This window comes from Melospiza melodia, unplaced genomic scaffold, assembly GCF_035770615.1.
Source record: "Melospiza melodia melodia isolate bMelMel2 unplaced genomic scaffold, bMelMel2.pri scaffold_299, whole genome shotgun sequence".
NCBI classification, from domain to species: domain Eukaryota; kingdom Metazoa; phylum Chordata; class Aves; order Passeriformes; family Passerellidae; genus Melospiza; species Melospiza melodia.
The window spans coordinates 60001-76242 of NW_026948617.1; the positions used below are offsets into that span (position 1 = coordinate 60001).

Below are 16242 nucleotides of genomic sequence, written 5' to 3' on the forward strand. Positions count from 1 at the left end.
GAAGTCCTTGGCGTGCTGCAGGATGCTGTTGAGGTACTCCTGTGGAGGACCAGGAGGACGCGCGGAGGTCAACGCGGTGGGGATGGCAGGAGAAGGTGGGATGGGGGAGATGGAGGGGTGGGACGGAGGAGAGAGGTGGGGGTTGGAGGTTCTGGTGGGTCAGGAGAGGGTTGTGATGGTCAGGAGAGGGTCGTGATGGTCAGGAGAGGGTTGTGATGGCCAGGAGAAGGTTCTGGTGGGTCAGGAGAGGTTGTGATGGTCAGGAGAAGGTTGTGATGGCCAGGAGAAGGTTCTGGTGGGTCAGGAGAGGGTTGTGATGGTCAGGAGAGGGTTGTGATGGTCAGCAGAAGGTTCTGATGGTCAGGAGAGGGTTGTGATGGTCAGGAGAGGGTTCTGATGGTCAGCAGAAGGTCTCAATGGTCAGTAGAAGGTTGTGATGGTCAGGAGAGGGTTGTGATGGTCAGCAGAAGGTCTCAATGGTCAGTAGAAGGTTGTGATGGTCAGGAGAGGGTTCTGATGGTCAGGAGAGGGTTGTGATGGTCAGGAGAGGGTTCTGGTGGTCAGGAGAGGGTTGTGATGGTCAGGAGAGGGTTGTGATGGTCAGGAGAGGGTTGTGATGGTCAGGAGAAGGTTCTGATGGTCAGGAGAGGGTTGTGATGGTCAGGAGAGGGTTCTGGTGGTCAGGAGAGGGTTCTGGTGGTCAGGAGAATTTCCCACCCGGACCCCCCCGACCTGGTGCTTCTGGCGGCGCTTCCTCTCCTGCTCGATCTTCTGCTGCTTCTCCAACCACCACCCACCCAGAGCCCACCTCTCCCAACCCCCAAAGTTCCTGAAATTCCCTGAAATCCTGAAATTCCCTGAAATTCCTGAAATTCCCTGGAATTTCCCACCCCAGACCACCCGAAGAAAGCCCCGACCTGGTGCTTCTGGCGGCGCTTCCTCTCCTGCTCGATCTTCTGCTGCTTCTCCAGCTTCTCGGTGATGCGGGCCTCGCGCAGCGACTGCCGCTTGCTGCGCTTGTAGGCCTTGGCGTTGAGCGCCGTCTCCAGCGCCGTGTCGCGCCGCATGCACACCACCACCTCCTGGCGCAGCTGGAACCCCAAGAGAACGTCCAGGAGGTCGTTATGGGGGCCACCACAAGGTTTCCTGGTCCTAAATTCCCTGTAGGTTTTTTGGGGGGCCACCACAATGCCCCTGCTCCCAAATTTTGGTGTTCCCAGTGCTCCTGGCACAGCTGGAGCACCAAGAGAACATCCAGGAGGTCGTTATGGGGGGCCACCACAAGGTTCCTGGTCCTATATTCCCTGTGGGTTTTCTAGAGGCCACCACAATGCTCCTGCTCCCGAATTTTGGTGTTCCCAGTGCTCCTGGCACAGCTGGAGCACCAAGAGAACATCCAGGAGGTCGTTATGGGGGCCACCACAAGGTTCCTGGTCCTATATTCCCTGTGGGTTTTCTAGAGGCCACCACAATGCTCCTGCTCCCGAATTTTGGTGTTCCCAGTGCTCCTGGCACAGCTGGGGCACCAAGAGAACGTCCAGGAGGTCGTTATGGGGGGCCACCACAAGGTTCCTGGTCCCAAATCCTCATTTTTTGGAGCCACCACAACGTTCCTGCTCCAAAATCTGGGTTTTTTGGGAGCCACCACCACAACGTTCCTGCTCCCAAATCCTGGATTTTTGATTTTTTGGGAGCCACCACCACTCCCAGATTCTGGGGTTTTTTTGGGATCTACCACAAGGTTCCTGCTCCCAAATCCTGGATTTTTTGGGAGCCACCACCCCAAGGTTCCTGCTCCCAAATCCTGGATTTTTTGGGAGCCACCACCACTCCCAACTCCTGGATAAATCCTGGATTTTTTGGGAGCCACCACCACTCCCAACTCCTGGATTTTTTGGGAGCCACCACCACTCCCAACTCCTGGATTTTTTGGGAGCCACCACCACTCCCAACTCCTGGATTTTTTTTGGGGGGCCACCTCAAGGTTCCTTCTCCCACACCCATCCCTCACCTGGCGCTGGAAGTTGAGCAGCCTCAGGGCCTTGAGCTCGATGGTGGCTTTGGTCCTCAGGTCTCCGGCCAAGGAGCCGGGCAGGTTCTCCAGCTCCTGGATGCGGTGGGCGATGCGGGCTTGGAGCCTGCAGAGGAGGAGGAGGAGGAAGAGGAGGAGGATGGATTTGGGATGAGTTCAGCTCGTAATTCCCGTTTGGAAGAGGGTGGGAGTGGTGGGAAGTCACCTCCAGAATTTTGGGATGAGTTGGGATGGGATGGAGAAGAAAAATGAGGAGGAGGTGAAGGGGGAGAAGGAGGAAAGGAGAGGAGGAGGAAGAGGAAGAAGGAAAAAAAGGATGGGAGGAGGAAAGGCCCAGAAGGTCTCATGAAGAAGAAAGAAATGAAGAAGAGGAGGTGATGGAAAGCTCCAGAAGATCTCATGAAGAAAGAAGGAGAGAAATGAAGAAGAGGAGGAGGAAAGGCCCAGAAGGTCTCATGAAGAAAGAAGGAGAGAAATGAAGAAGAGGAGAAGAAGGAGGAGAAGGAGAAGGAGGAGAAGGAGGAGAAGAAGAAGGAGAAGGAGGAGAAGGAGAAGGAAAGCTCCAGAACATCTCATGAAAAAGAGAGAGAAATGAACAAGAGGAGGACATGGAAGGTTCCAGAAGGTCTCATGAAGAAAGAAGGAGAGAAATGAAGAAGAGGAGGAGAAAAGGTCCAGAAGGTCTCAGGAAGAGAGAAATGGAGAAGAGGAGGTGATGGAAAACTCCAGAAGATCTCCTGAAGAAAGAAAGAGAGAAAAGAAGAAGAGGAGAAGAAGGAGGAAAAGAAGGAGAAGGAGGAGGAGGAGAAGGAGGAGAAGGAGGAGAAGGAGGAGAAGGAGGAGAAGGAGGAGAAGAAGATGGAGGAGAAGATGGAGGAGAAGATGGAGGAGAAGGAGGAGGAGAAGATGGAGGAGAAGAAGAAGGAGGAGAAGGAGAAGGAGAAGGAGAAGGAGAAGGAGAAGGAGAAGGAGAAGGAGAAGGAGAAGGAGAAGGAGAAGGAGAAGAAGGAGGAGGAGGAGGAAAGCTCCCGAACATCTCATGAAAAAGAGAGAGAAATGAACAAGAGGAGGACATGGAAGGTTCCAGAAGGTCTCACGAAGAAGGAAAAAAAGGAAGAAACGAAGAAGAGGAGGACATGGAAGGTTCCAGAAGATCTCACGAAAAAGGTAAAAAGGGAGAAACGAAGAAGAGGAGGACATGGAAGGTTCCAGAAGATCTCACGAAAAAGGTAAAAAGGAAGAAACGAAGAAGAGGAGGGCGTGGAAGCTTCCAGAAGTTCTCCTGCCACCCCACCCCAGCCCTCCATACCTGTACTCCCTCTCCTGCAGGATCTCCACGGGGTCGAGGCCGCGCGGTTTCTGGATGGGGGTGATGCGGTTCTGCTTGGCGTGCATGGGCAGCGCCGGCGGCGCCGGCTGCCCCGGCGAGGGCGGGGGGGGCCCGGGCGACGCCGGCGGCACCGCGGGGGGCACCGGGGACGGGCGGCCGGCGGGGGGGGGCGGCAGCAGCTTCTGGGGGGCCCCGCCCGGGGCCGCCGCCGACAGCGGGCCTGAGGAGAGGAAAATTTCATTAAAAAATCGAATTTTTTGGTGAGAAATTAGTCCAAAATTTCACCCAAAATTTCACCCAAAATTTCTATTTGGTTATGTGGAAATTGACCCTAAAGAACCAAATAAAATCACCCAAAATTATGAGGAAATCAACCCTAAAGAAGCAAAAAAAAAATCACCCAAAATTATGAGGAAATCAACCCTAAAGAACCAAAAAAATCACCCAAAATTATGAGGAAATCAACCCTAAATAACAAAAAAAAATCGCCCAAAATTATGAGGAAATCAACCCTAAAGAACCAAAAAAAAAATCACCCAAAATTATGAGGAAATCCATGTTAAATTCCCCCCAAAAAATCAAATTATTATGGGAGGATTTAAGGGGAGTTGCACAAATTCGGAGTTTCTGACTTGTGGATGAATTTGTCCAAAATTCCAGCCCCAATCCCAAGATTTTAACCAGGAATTTTTTTTCCATCCTCACCCTCCCAGAGCTGAGAAATTTGGGGTGAATTCGCAGAAATTTGGGGTGAATTCGCAGGAATTTGGGGTGAATTTTCAGGAATTTGGTGAAATTTGGGTGGAATTTGGTGAATTTTGGGTGGAATTTGGTGAATTTTGGGTCTTACCTTCGGGCCAGGGTTTGGGGGGTCCCCCTGGGGGCTGTCCTGGCATTCCTGGGGGAACTCCTGAGGGTCCAGGAGGGGGCATGTTGGGCCCTCCTATTCCTGAAAATGGCCAAAAATTAGGGAAAAAATGGGAAAAAAAGGGGAAAAAAAAGGGAAAAAATGGGAAAAAAAGGGACAAAACTCCCCGAAGATCCCTCAGGACAGAACAAGGACAAACTCCCCACAGATCCCAGATGGAACGGGACAAACTCCCCACAGATCCCAGGACAGAATGGGACAAACTCCCCACAAATCCCAGGACAGAACGGGACAAACTCCCCACAAATTCCAGGATGGAAAGGGATTCAGTTCCTCACATATCCCAGGATGGAACGGGACAAACTCCCCACAGATCCCAGGATGAAAAGGGATGAGTTCCCCACATATCCCAGAACAGAACAAGGGCAAACTCCCCACAGATCCCAGGATAAAATGGGAAAAACTTCCCACATATCCCAGGACAGAATGGGACAAACTCCCCACAAATCCCAGGATAAAATGGGAAAAACTTCCCACATATCCCAGGACAGAATGGGACAAACTCCCCACAAATCCCAGGATAAAATGGGACAAACTCCCCACAAACCCAAGGACAGAACAAGGACAAACTGCCCCAAACCCCCTCCCCATTACCCCAAACCCCCTCCCCGTCACCCCATGACCCCAAACCCCCTCCCCATGACCCCAAACCCCCTCCCCATCACCCCAAACCCCCCTCCCCATCACCCCAAACCCCCTCCCCATCACCCCAAACCCCCTCCCCATGACCCCAAACCCCCTCCCCATCACCCCATGACCCCAAACCCCCTCCCCATGACCCCAAACCCCCTCCCCATCACCCCAAACCCCCTCCCCGTTACCCCACACCCCCCTCCCCATTACCCCACACCCCCTCCCCATCACCCCAAACCCCCTCCCCGTTACCCCAAACCCCTCCCCGTCACCCCAAACCCCCTCCCCATCACCCCAAACCCCCTCCCCGTTACCCCAAACCCCCTCCCCATCACCCCAAACCCCCTCCCCGTTACCCCAAACCCCCTCCCCATCACCCCAAACCCCCTCCCCATTACCCCAAACCCCCTCCCCATCACCCCAAACCCCCTCCCCGTCACCCCAAACCCCCTCCCCATCACCCCATGACCCCAAACCCCCTCCCCGTCACCCCAAACCCCCTCCCCGTCACCCCACACCCCCTCCCCATCACCCCAAACCCCCTTCCCATCACCCCATGACCCCAAACCCCCTCCCCATTACCCCACACCCCCTCCCCATCACCCCAAACCCCCTCCCCATCACCCCAAACCCCCTCCCCATCACCCCATGACCCCAAACCCCCTCCCCGTCACCCCAAACCCCCTCCCCGTCACCCCAAACCCCCTTCCCATCACCCCATCACCCCAAACCCCCTCCCCATCACCCCACACCCCCTCCCCATCACCCCAAACCCCCTCCCCGTCACCCCATGACCCCAAACCCCCTCCTCACCGTGAGGTCTGGAGTAGCCGGGCGGCGCCGGCCCCGCTCCGGGCGCTTGCCCCGGGCCCTGCGCGGCCCCGGCGGGGCGGAGGTAGAGCCGGGATCTGCGGCTGCATCCCCGGCAGCGGCCGCTTGCCCTGCACGGCCACCTGCAGGTGCTCGGGGAGGGGCTGCCCCCGCGCCAGCAGCTTGTAGGCCATGATCTGCGCCCGCAGCTGGTGCAGCTGGGCGGCGTTGAAGGGCGAAGGGCCCCGGCCCAGGGCGGGCGAGTCGGAACCCGAACCGTCCAGGGCGGCGCCGGAGCCGCCGGCGGAGCTGCCCGAGGGGCCGTTGGAGGGCACGGGGCTGGAGGCGTGCTCGGAGCCGCCCAGAGGGGAGGGGTAACCTGAGGGACACAGAGAAACGGGTGGGGAGATGTTGAATCCATCCCCGAGGCAGCTGGGATTGCAAATCCCATTCCAAACCCATCCCCGAGGCAGCTGGAATTGCAAATCCCATTCCAAATCCATCCCTGAGCAATTTGGGATGGGAAATCCCATTCCCAACCCATCCCTGAGGAATTTGGGATGGGAAATCCCATTCCCAATCCATCCCTGAGCCCTCGGAGCTGCCGGAGGGCGTTGGAGGGCACGGGGCTGGAGGCGTGCTCGGAGCCGCCCAGAGGGGAGGGGTAACCTGAGGGACACAGAGAAACGGGTGGGAGATGTTGAATCCATCCCGAGGCAGCTGGGATTGCAAATCCCATTCCAATCCATCCCGAGGCTGCTGGGATTGCAAATCCCATTCCCAACCATCCTGAGGAATTTGGAGTGGGAAATCCCATTCCCAACCCATCCTGAGGCAGCTGAATAGAAATCCCATTCCCAACCCATCCCTGAGGCAGCTGGAATAGAAATTCATTCCCAAATCCATCCTTGAGGCATTTGGAATGGAAATCCCATTCCCAACCCATCCCTGAGGCAGCTGGGACGGGAATTTCAATCCCAATCCATCCTTGAGGCATTTGAATGGAAATCCCATTCCAACCCATCCTCGAAGCGTTTGGAACGGGAATCTCACTCCTAATCCAACCCTGATGCAGTTGGAATAGAAATTCATTCCCAATCCATCCTTGAGCATTTGGAAGAGAAATCCCATTGCCAATCCATCTTTGAAGATTTAGAAAAAGAAATCTGCTCCCAAATCCATCCCTGAGGAATTTGGGGTGGGAAATCCCATTCCCAACCCATTCCTGAGGAATTTGGAATGGGAAATCCCATTCCCAACCCATCCCTGAGGAATTTGGGGTGGGAAATCCCATTCCCAACCCATCCCTGAGGAATTTGGATGAGAAATCCCATTCCCAACCCATCCCTGAGCAATTTGGGATGGGAAATCCATTCCCAATCCATCCCTGAGGAATTTGGGGTGGTAAATCCCATTCCCAACTCATCCCTGAAGCATTTGGAACAGAAATTCCACCCCCAATTCATCCTTGAGCTAGTTGGAATAGAAAATCCCATTCCCAATTTATCCCTGAAACATTTGGAATAGGAAATCCCATTCCCAACCCATCCTTGAGGCATTTGGGATGGGAAATTTCACTCCCAATTCATCCCTGAGGCAGTTGGAAATGGAAATCCCATTTCCAATTTATCCCTGAAGCATTTGGAATTGGAAATCCCGTTCCCAATCCATCCTTGAGGAATTTGGAATTGGAAAATCCCATTCCCAACCCATCCTTGAAACAGCTGGAATTGGAAATCCACTCCCAAATCTCTGAGGCAGGAACAAAGAGCAAGAAATCCCCTCCCAAAATCCAAATCCAGGATGTGGGACGCTGGTCCCAACCTTTGGGATTCCAATTTTGGAATGCTGAAAACCTCCAAAATCCAAGGATTTTCCCAAGGATTTTCCCAATGATTTTCCCAAGGATTTTCCCAGGATTTCCCCAATGATTTTCCCATGGATTTTCCCATGGATTTCCCAAGGATTTTTTCCAAGGATTTTCCCAGGATTTTCCCAAAAATTTTCCAGGATTTTCCCAAAAATTTTCCCAGGATTTGGTCACCATCCCCTCCCACACAATCCTAATTTTGGGAATGCTGAAACCTCCCAAAATCCAAGGATTTTCCTAGGATTTTCCAAGGATTTGGACACTGCTCCCCCTCACCACGATCCCAATTTTGGGAATGCTGAAAAACCTCCCAAAATCCAAAGATTTTCCCAGGATTTTCCAAGGATTTTCCCAGGATTTTCCAAGGATTTGGATACTGCTCCCCCTCACCATGATCCCAATTTTGGGAATGCTGAAAACCTCCCAAAATCCAAGATTTGGACACGTTTCCTCCCCTTCCTCCCTTCCCACAATCCCAATTTTGGGAATGCTGAAAACCTCCAAAAATCCAAGTATTTTCCCAGAATTTTCCCAGGATTTGGTCACCATCCCCTCCCACCACAATCCTAATTTTGGAAATGCTGAAAACCTCCCAAACCCAAGGATTTTCCCAGGATTTTCCATGGATTTCCCCAGGATTTTTCCAGGATTTGGATACTGCTCCCCCTCACCACGATCCCAATTTTGGGAATGCTGAAAACCTCCAGAATCCAAGATCTGGACACGTTTCCTCCCCTTCTCCCTTCCCACAATCCCGAATTTGGGAATGCTGAAAACCTCCCAAAACCCAAGGATTTTCCCAGAATTTTCCCAAGCCTTTTTCCACGATTTTCCCAGGATCCAACCTTGGGAATGCTGAACCATGGGGCTGGGGGGGGTCCCATCCCCGCGTGCCCCCCCGGGCGCATCCCCATCCCCTTCATCTGCCGTAGCGAGGATCCTCCGCCATCCCCTTCTCGTGCATCGCGTCCAGGGGCTGCAAAAAAATTCCCAAAGATCAGGGAAATCCCGGAAAAAATTCTGCTCCAAATTCCCCCCAAGCCACGGAATTATATCCCAAAAATCAGGGAAATCCCGGAAAAAAGTTCTGCTCCGAATCCCCCCAAACCCACAGACTTATATCCCAAAAATCAGAGAATTCCTGGAAAAATTCTGTTCCCAACCCACAGAATTATATCCCAAAAAAATCAGAGAATTCCTGGAAAAAAATTCTGTTCCAACCACAGAATATATCACAAAAAAAATCAGAGAATTCCTGGAAAAAATCTGTTCTAAACCCACAGAATTATATCCCCAAAAAAATCAGAGAATTCCTGGAAAAAATTCTGTTCCAACCCACAGAATTATATCCCAAAAATCAGATTTCAGCAGATTTAATCATTTTCTTCTTCTCTTCTCCACCTTCCTCTCCTCCTTCTTCTCCATCTTCTTCTTCACCTCCTTTGATTCTGGAATTCTGGGATTCTCACCATGGATGGTCCAAAACCATCAATCCCAAACCTGAATGTTTGTGAAGATCTGGAAATGTGGAATTCTGGGATTTTGAGGTCTGGAATTCTGGGATTTTGAGGTCTGGAATTCTGGGATTCTGGGATTCTGAGGTCTGAATTTTTGAGGTCTGAGATTCTGGAATTCTGAGGTCTGAATTCTGGGATTCTGGAACCCTGAAATTTTGAGGTCTGGATTCTGGAATCCTGAAATTTTGAGGTCTGGGATTCTGGAATTCTGAGGTTGGAATTCTGGGATTTGAGGTTTGGGATTCTGGAAAATCTGAGGTCTGGAACTCTGGAATTCTGAGATCTGGAATTCTGAGATTTTGAGGTTTGGGATTCTGGAATTCTGGGGTCTGGATTTGTGGGATTCTGGAATTCTGAGGTCTGGGATTCTGGATTTTGAGGTCTGGAATTCTGAGGTCTGGGATTCTGGGATTTTGAGGTCTGGAATTCTGAGGTCTGGAACTCTGGAATTCTGGGACTCTGAGGTTTGGAATTGTAGGATTCTGAGGTCTGGGATTCTGGAATTCTGGAGTCTGGATTCTGGAATTCTGAGGTCTGGGATTCTGGAACTCTGAGGTCTGAGATTCTGAGATTCTGGAATTTTTGAGGTCTGGAATTGTTGGATTCTGAGGTCTGAGATTCTGGATTTGTGGATTCTGGGATTCTGAGGTCTGGGATTCAGGCATTCTGTGAGTTCAGGGTCTGGCATCCTGGAATTCCGGAATTTGAGCTCTGGAATTCTAGAAAACTGAAATTCTGGAATGTTGAGGTCTGGAATTCTAGAATCCTGAATTCTGGAATGTTGAGGTCTGGAATTCTGGAATCCTGAAATTCTGGCATGTTGAGGTCTGGAATTGTGGGACTGTGGGATTTTGGCGTCCCGACTCACCTTGTGCAGGGGGTGGATGGTGTCCGGCGCGTTAGCCCGGCGCCGGCAGCGCGTGCCCGAGTAGTGCCCGAGTGGGCGGAGCCGGGGAGGGGCCGGGGAGGGGCCCAGCATGGAGCTGGGGGAGGGGCCGGGCCCGGGGGAGGGGCCGGGCCGGGGGGTCCCGCCCAGGGGGGGGCTCCGGGGTGGCCATGTCACATCAGGGGCTGGGAACGGCACCTGGAACCGGAAATACGGCAATAATTAATGATTAATGATTAATAATTAATAATAATTAATAACTAATAACTCTGGATTGAGGGAGAGCCGGGGGATCCCGCCCAGGGGGGGCTCCGGGGTGGCCATGTCACATCAGGGGCTGGGAACGGCACCTGGAACGGGGAAATATGGGAATAATCAATGATTAATGATTAATAATTAATAATAATTAATAACTAATAACTCTGGGATTGAGGGAGAGCCAGGGGGTCCCGCCCAGGGGGGCTCCGGGGTGGCCATGTCACATCAGGGGCTGGGAACGGCACCTGGAACAGGGAAACACGGGAATAATTAATGATTAATAACTAATTATTAATGTTTAATAATTATTAATTAATAATAATTAATAACGCTGGGATTGAGGGAGAGCCAGGGGGTCCCGCCCAGGGGGGGCTCCGGGGTGGCCATGTCACATCAGGGGCTGGGAACGGCACCTGGAACGGGGAAATACAGGAATAATACTGATTAATGACTAATTATTAATGTTTATAATTATTAATTATTAATTAATAATAATTAATAACGCTGGGATTGAGGGAGAGCCAGGGGGTCCCGCCCAGGGGGGGCTCCGGGGTGGCCATGTCACATCAGGGGCTGGAACGGCACCTGGAACGGGGAAACACGGAATAATTAATGATTAATAATTAAAAATTAATGATTAATAATTCTGGGATTGAGGGAGAGCCAGGGGGTCCCGCCCAGGGGGGCTCCGGGGTGGCCATGTCACATCAGGGGCTGGAACGGCACCTGGAACCGGGAAATACGGGAATAATTAATGATTAATGACTAATTATTAATGATTAATAATTAATAATAATTAATAACTAATAACTCTGGGATTGAAGGGAGAGCCAGGGGGTCCCGCCCAGGGGGGGGCTCCAGGGTGGCCATGTCACATCAGGGGCTGGGAATGGCACCTGGAATGGGAAAATATGGGTTAATTATGGCAATAATTCATGTTTATTAATTAATAGCTCATAATAATTAATGACTAATTATTTTGGGACTGAGGATTGATGGGGGGTCCCGCCCAGGGGGGCTCCGGGGTGGCCATCTCACATCAGGGGCTGGAAATAGGCACCTGGAATGGGAAGTGTGATTAATTATGGGAGCAATTATTAATTAATAATAATTAATAGTTGATAAATAATGACTAATAATTCTGGAACTGAGGGAGCATCAGGTGGGAACTGTCCTTCCCAATTCGTGGTCAAGGAATGAGCAAGGAACTCTCCACAGTTTGTGCTCCTCAGGCAGGAGGAATTAAATAATAATTTAAAAATCTAGTAATTAAAAATAAAGATTTAATGAAAATTAAACAATTAAAATTTAAAATAATTTCATTTCAATAAAATAATTAAAATTTAATTATTTAAATAATTCAAATTTTATTAATTTAATTTTTCTTTATTTATTACACAATTCCTCCTCTTTTTCATTGATTTTTTAATTAAAATTATTTCATTTCAATTAAAATAATTAAAATTTAATTATTTGAAATTTTCTCCTCTGTTCCTCTTTTTCATTTCATTTAGATCCTTATTTAATTAAAATTATTTCATTTTAAATTCTATACATAAGATTTAATTATCTGAAGTTTTTCCATTCCTCCTTTTTTTAATTTAATCTTTTTATTTAATTAAAATTATTTATTTTTATTAAACAATTCAAATTCAATTTTTTAAAATTTTCTCCTTTCTTCCTCTTTTTAATTTCATTTTTCATTTAATAAGAATTATTTCATTTTAATTTAATAATTTAAATTTAATTATTTGAAATTTTCTCCATGCCTCCTCTTTTTTATTCAATTAAATTAATTTAATTTGATTTAATTTAATGCATGAAATCACCTACCTAAGGGCATGGTAGTCCTCGATGCCTCACAGGGACGAGCTCCTAACATCAAGCTGGGGAAAAAAAGGAGAATTAATTAGGAATTAATTAGGGAATTTCATTATCCAACAGCATTAGCAAAGCAGAAAATTCCTAAAAAATGGGAATTTCCTCATGGATGAGGCAAATTTGGGGGATTTTGGGGGGAATTTCCAAAGAGGATTCCCAAAAATATAACTGGGATTTTTAAATGGGATTCCCAAAAATATAATTGGGATTTTTAAATGGGATTCCCAAAAATATAATTGGGATTTTTAAATGGGATTCCCAAAAATATAATTGGGATTTTTAAATGGGATTCCCAAAACCATAATTGGGATTTTTAAATGGGATTCCCAAAAATATAATTGGGATTTTTAAATGGGATTCCCAAAACTTTAACTGGGATTTTTAAATGGAATTCCCAAAAATATAATTGGGATTTTTAAATGGGATTCCCAAAAATATAATTGGGATTTTTAAATGGGATTCCCAAAACCATAATTGGGATTTTTAAATGGGATTCCCAAAAATATAATTTTTTAGGAAGGGTCTCAGTTTGGGGGGGGGGGCCCAAGGGGGGTTCAGTGTCCTCAGGAAGGACACAACCAGAAAAAATCCTGGAATATTTTGGGGTAAAAAGGGAAATTTGTGTGAGGATTTTGGGATATGGAGGAAAAGGAGGGAGAAAAAAGGGAATTTAATTTAGGGAGTGTGGGAAAAGCAGATTTGGGAGGACATAGGGGGATAAAAAGGGGGGAAATGGGGGATTTAGGATGGGGAGACTGATCCTGAGGGGGCTGAGGGGGGATTTCGTGAGGGGATCCCAAGATGGAGGATCCTCTGAGGGGGGATTGATCTGAGGGGATTCCATGAGGGGGGATCCCAAGATGGAGGATCCTCTGAGGGCGGATTGATCCTGAGGGGATTCCAAGAGGGGGGATCAATCCTGAGGGGACTGAGGGGGGATTTTCTGAGGGGAATCTTTGAGGGGATTCTCTGAGGGGGGATTAATCCTGAGGTGTTGAGGGAGAAATCTCTGAGAGGATTCCATGAGGGGGAATCCCATGATGGAGGATCCTCTAAGGAGGGATCAATCCTGAGGGGCCTGAGGGAGGTTCTGATGAGGGGGGATCCTGGAGGGTTGAGGGAGAATCCTCTGAGGGGGGATTCCAAGAGGGGATTCCATGAGGGGGGATCCCAAGATGGAGGATCCTCTGAGGGGGGATTGATCCTGAGGGGGCTGAGGGAGGTTCTGATGAGGGGAGATCCTCTGAAGGGGGATCCCATGAGGGGATTCCATGAGGGGGAATCGGTCCTGGAGGGTTGAGGGAGAATCCTCTGAGGGGATTCCATGAGGGGGGATCCCAAGATGGAGGATCCTCTGAGGGGCGATTAATCCTGAGGGCATTCCATGAGGGGGGATCCTATGAGGGGATCCCATGAGGGGATCAATCCTGGGGGGGCTGAGGGGGGATTTTCTGAGGGGAACCTTTGGGAGGATCTTCCGAGGGGAAATAAATCCTGAAGGGGCTGAGGGGGGATCCCATGATGGAGGATCCTCTGAGGGGGAATCAATCCTGAGGGGCCTGAGGGAGGATCCTCTGAGGGAACCTTTGAGGGGATCTTCTTAGGGGGGATTGAGGGGGGATCCTGAGGGGATTCCATGAGAGGGGATCAATCCTGAGGAGGCTGAGGGGAGATTTTCTGAGGGGATCCCATGATGGAGGATCCTCTGAGGGGCGATTGATCCTGAGGGCGTTCCATGAGGGGGGATCCTATGAGGGGATTCCATGAGGGCGGATTGATCCTGAGGAGGCTGAGAGGGGATTTTCTGAGAGGAACTTTTGAAGGGATCCTCTGAGGGGAGATTGATCCTGAGGTGTTGAGGGAGAAACCTCTGAGGAGATTCCATGAGGGGGGATCCCAAGATGGAGGATCCTCTGAGGGGGGATTGATCCTGAGGGGCCTGAGGGAGGTTCTGATGAGGGGGGATCCTATCAGAGGGGATCCCATGAGGGGGGATCAATCCTGAGGAGGCTGAGGGGGGATTTTCTGAGGGGAACCTTTGAGGGGATCCTCTGAGGGGGGATTGAGGAGGGAAATGATCCTGAGGGGGTTGAGGGGGGATTTTCTGAGGGAAACTTTTGGGGGGATCAATCCTTATGGAGGATCCTCTGAGGGGAATCTTTGCGGGGAGATCAATCCTGAGAGGGCTGAGGGAGGTTCTGATGAGGGGGGATCCTCTGAGGGAATCCTATGAGGGCATCCCATGAGGGGGGATTGATGGGGAATCCTGTCAGGGAATCCTATAAGGGGGGATCCCATGAGGGGACCCATCCTGAGGGGATTCTCTGAGGGGGGATCAATCTTGAGGGGTTGAGGGGGAAATTTGAGGGGATTCCATGAGGGGGGATCCTCTGAGGGGGGATAAATGCTGGGAAGGCTGAGGGGGGGATCAGTCCTGAGAGGACTGAGGGGGATTTTCTGAGGGGAACTTTTGAGGGGATCCTCTGAGGGGGCATCCTATGAAGGGAACCTTTGAGGGGGGATCCTCTGAGGGGAATCTTTGAGAGGAGACCAATTCTGAGGTGGCTGAGGGGGGATCCTCTGAGGGAATTCCGTGAGGGGAGATTCTATTGAGGGCATCCATCCTGAGAGGGGATCCTATGAGGGGAACCTTTGAGGGCATCTTCTGAGGGAGGATCCTATGAGCAAATCCTCTGAGGGGAAATCAGTCCTGAGGGGTTGAGGGGGGATCCTCTGAGGGGAACCTTTGAGGGGATCCTCTGAGAGAGAATCGATCTTTAGGGGCTGAGGAAGGTTCCTACGAGGAGTATCCTATGAGGGGGGATCGATCTTTAGGGACTGAGGAAGGTTCCTATGAGAGAGTATCCTATGAGGGGGGATCGATCTTTAGGGACTGAGGAAGGTTCCTATGAGGGAATATCCTATGAGGGGGGATCGATCTTGACGGGGTTAAGGGGGGAACCTATGAGAGGGCATCAATTCTGAAAGGGCTTTGGGGGGATCCTATGAGGGGATCGATCCTGAGGAGGCCGAGGGGGTCTCGCTCTGGTGAGGGGGAGAAGAACCCCAAGGCCCCGCGCTGAGGGCGCCGCCGGTGCCGAACAAAGGGCCCGTGACCCTCGCGGGCCGCCGTATCCACCCCTCACCCCCCCTCAGCCGGCCTTACCGGAGCCGGAGCCTTTCCCGGAGCCGTTCCCGAGGCTCATCCCGGCCCGATCCCGACGCGATCCGGAGCCCGGTGCCGGCAGGGGGAACAAAGGAGCCGCCGGAGCCGCCGCCGCCGCCTTAGGGAGCGCCGGGCCCGCGCCTGCGCGTCCCGCCCCACGCCGCCGCCCCGCCCACCGCGCGCGCTCAGCCAATGGCGCGGCGAGCCGGCGCCGGCGCGGCCAATGAGAGGCGAGCGGAGGGACGCGCGCGCGGCTCCTGGGGCCCCGCCCACAGCAGGAGCAGCCAATGGGAACGCGGCGCGCTGCCCCCCTACAGTAAAAAGAAGGAGGGTGGAAGGGCAGGCCACGCCCACACACTGTGCGGCAGCCAATGGGAGGCGAGCTCGGCCGATTCCCCCCCGTCCCCTGCCTGACTGAGCTGTCAGTCACTCATCCAGCCAGCCAATCAGCGCGGCGTCCTCCCTCCGCTGCCACTGAGAAGGCGGGGATTGGAGCGGGGAGAGGCGGGGCTTGCGGAGGCGCGCATGCGCAGAGCGCGCGGCACTGCGGCGGGGGGGAGGGCGGGAGAGAAGCCGGGCTCCGGTGGGGGAGGGGCGGAAAAGGGGGAGGGGATCCCCCAATTTTGGGGGGGGGGGGGGGGTCCCAGAGATTTTGGGGGATTTTGGGGTTCCCAGTCCAGGGGGATCCCGAAATTTGGGGGTTCCCAGGGATTTGGGGGATCTGGGGGGTCCCAGTCCAGGGGGATCCCGAAATTTGGGGGGTCCCAGGGATTTTGGGGGTCCCATTCAAGGGGGATCCCGAAATTTGGGGGGTCCCAGGGATTTTGGGGGTCCCGATCCAGGGCGATCTCAGAATTTTGGGGGTCCCAATCCAGATGGATCCCATGATCTTGGGGGTCAAATCCAGGGGGTCCCAGGGATTTTGGGGGTC

General features: G+C 51.6%; 1 protein-coding gene and 1 long non-coding RNA gene across 2 annotated transcripts in view; both read right to left on the reverse strand.

The window, feature by feature from the left end:
• The window catches only part of LOC134434022 (transcription activator BRG1-like), a 48252-nt gene extending 42057 nt beyond the window's left edge, over window positions 1-6195 (reverse strand). Inside the window, 8 exon segments of the mRNA XM_063182716.1 lie at window positions 1-39; window positions 918-1091; window positions 2012-2138; window positions 3342-3582; window positions 4213-4311; window positions 5737-5812; window positions 5814-6112; window positions 6192-6195. The exon segment at window positions 1-39 is cut by the window's left edge and continues 135 nt beyond it. Of these exon segments, the coding sequence (XP_063038786.1) occupies window positions 1-39; window positions 918-1091; window positions 2012-2138; window positions 3342-3582; window positions 4213-4311; window positions 5737-5812; window positions 5814-6112; window positions 6192-6195 (1059 nt within the window).
• A 4422-nt stretch (window positions 6196-10617) lies between these two features.
• LOC134434019 (uncharacterized) lies at window positions 10618-15452 on the reverse strand. The gene is made up of 3 exons (XR_010031792.1): window positions 15312-15452; window positions 12098-12150; window positions 10618-10677 (listed from the first exon to the last, which is right to left on the reverse strand). It is a non-coding gene; the product is annotated as an uncharacterized LOC134434019 (long non-coding RNA).
• Window positions 15453-16242: the final 790 nt, after the last annotated feature.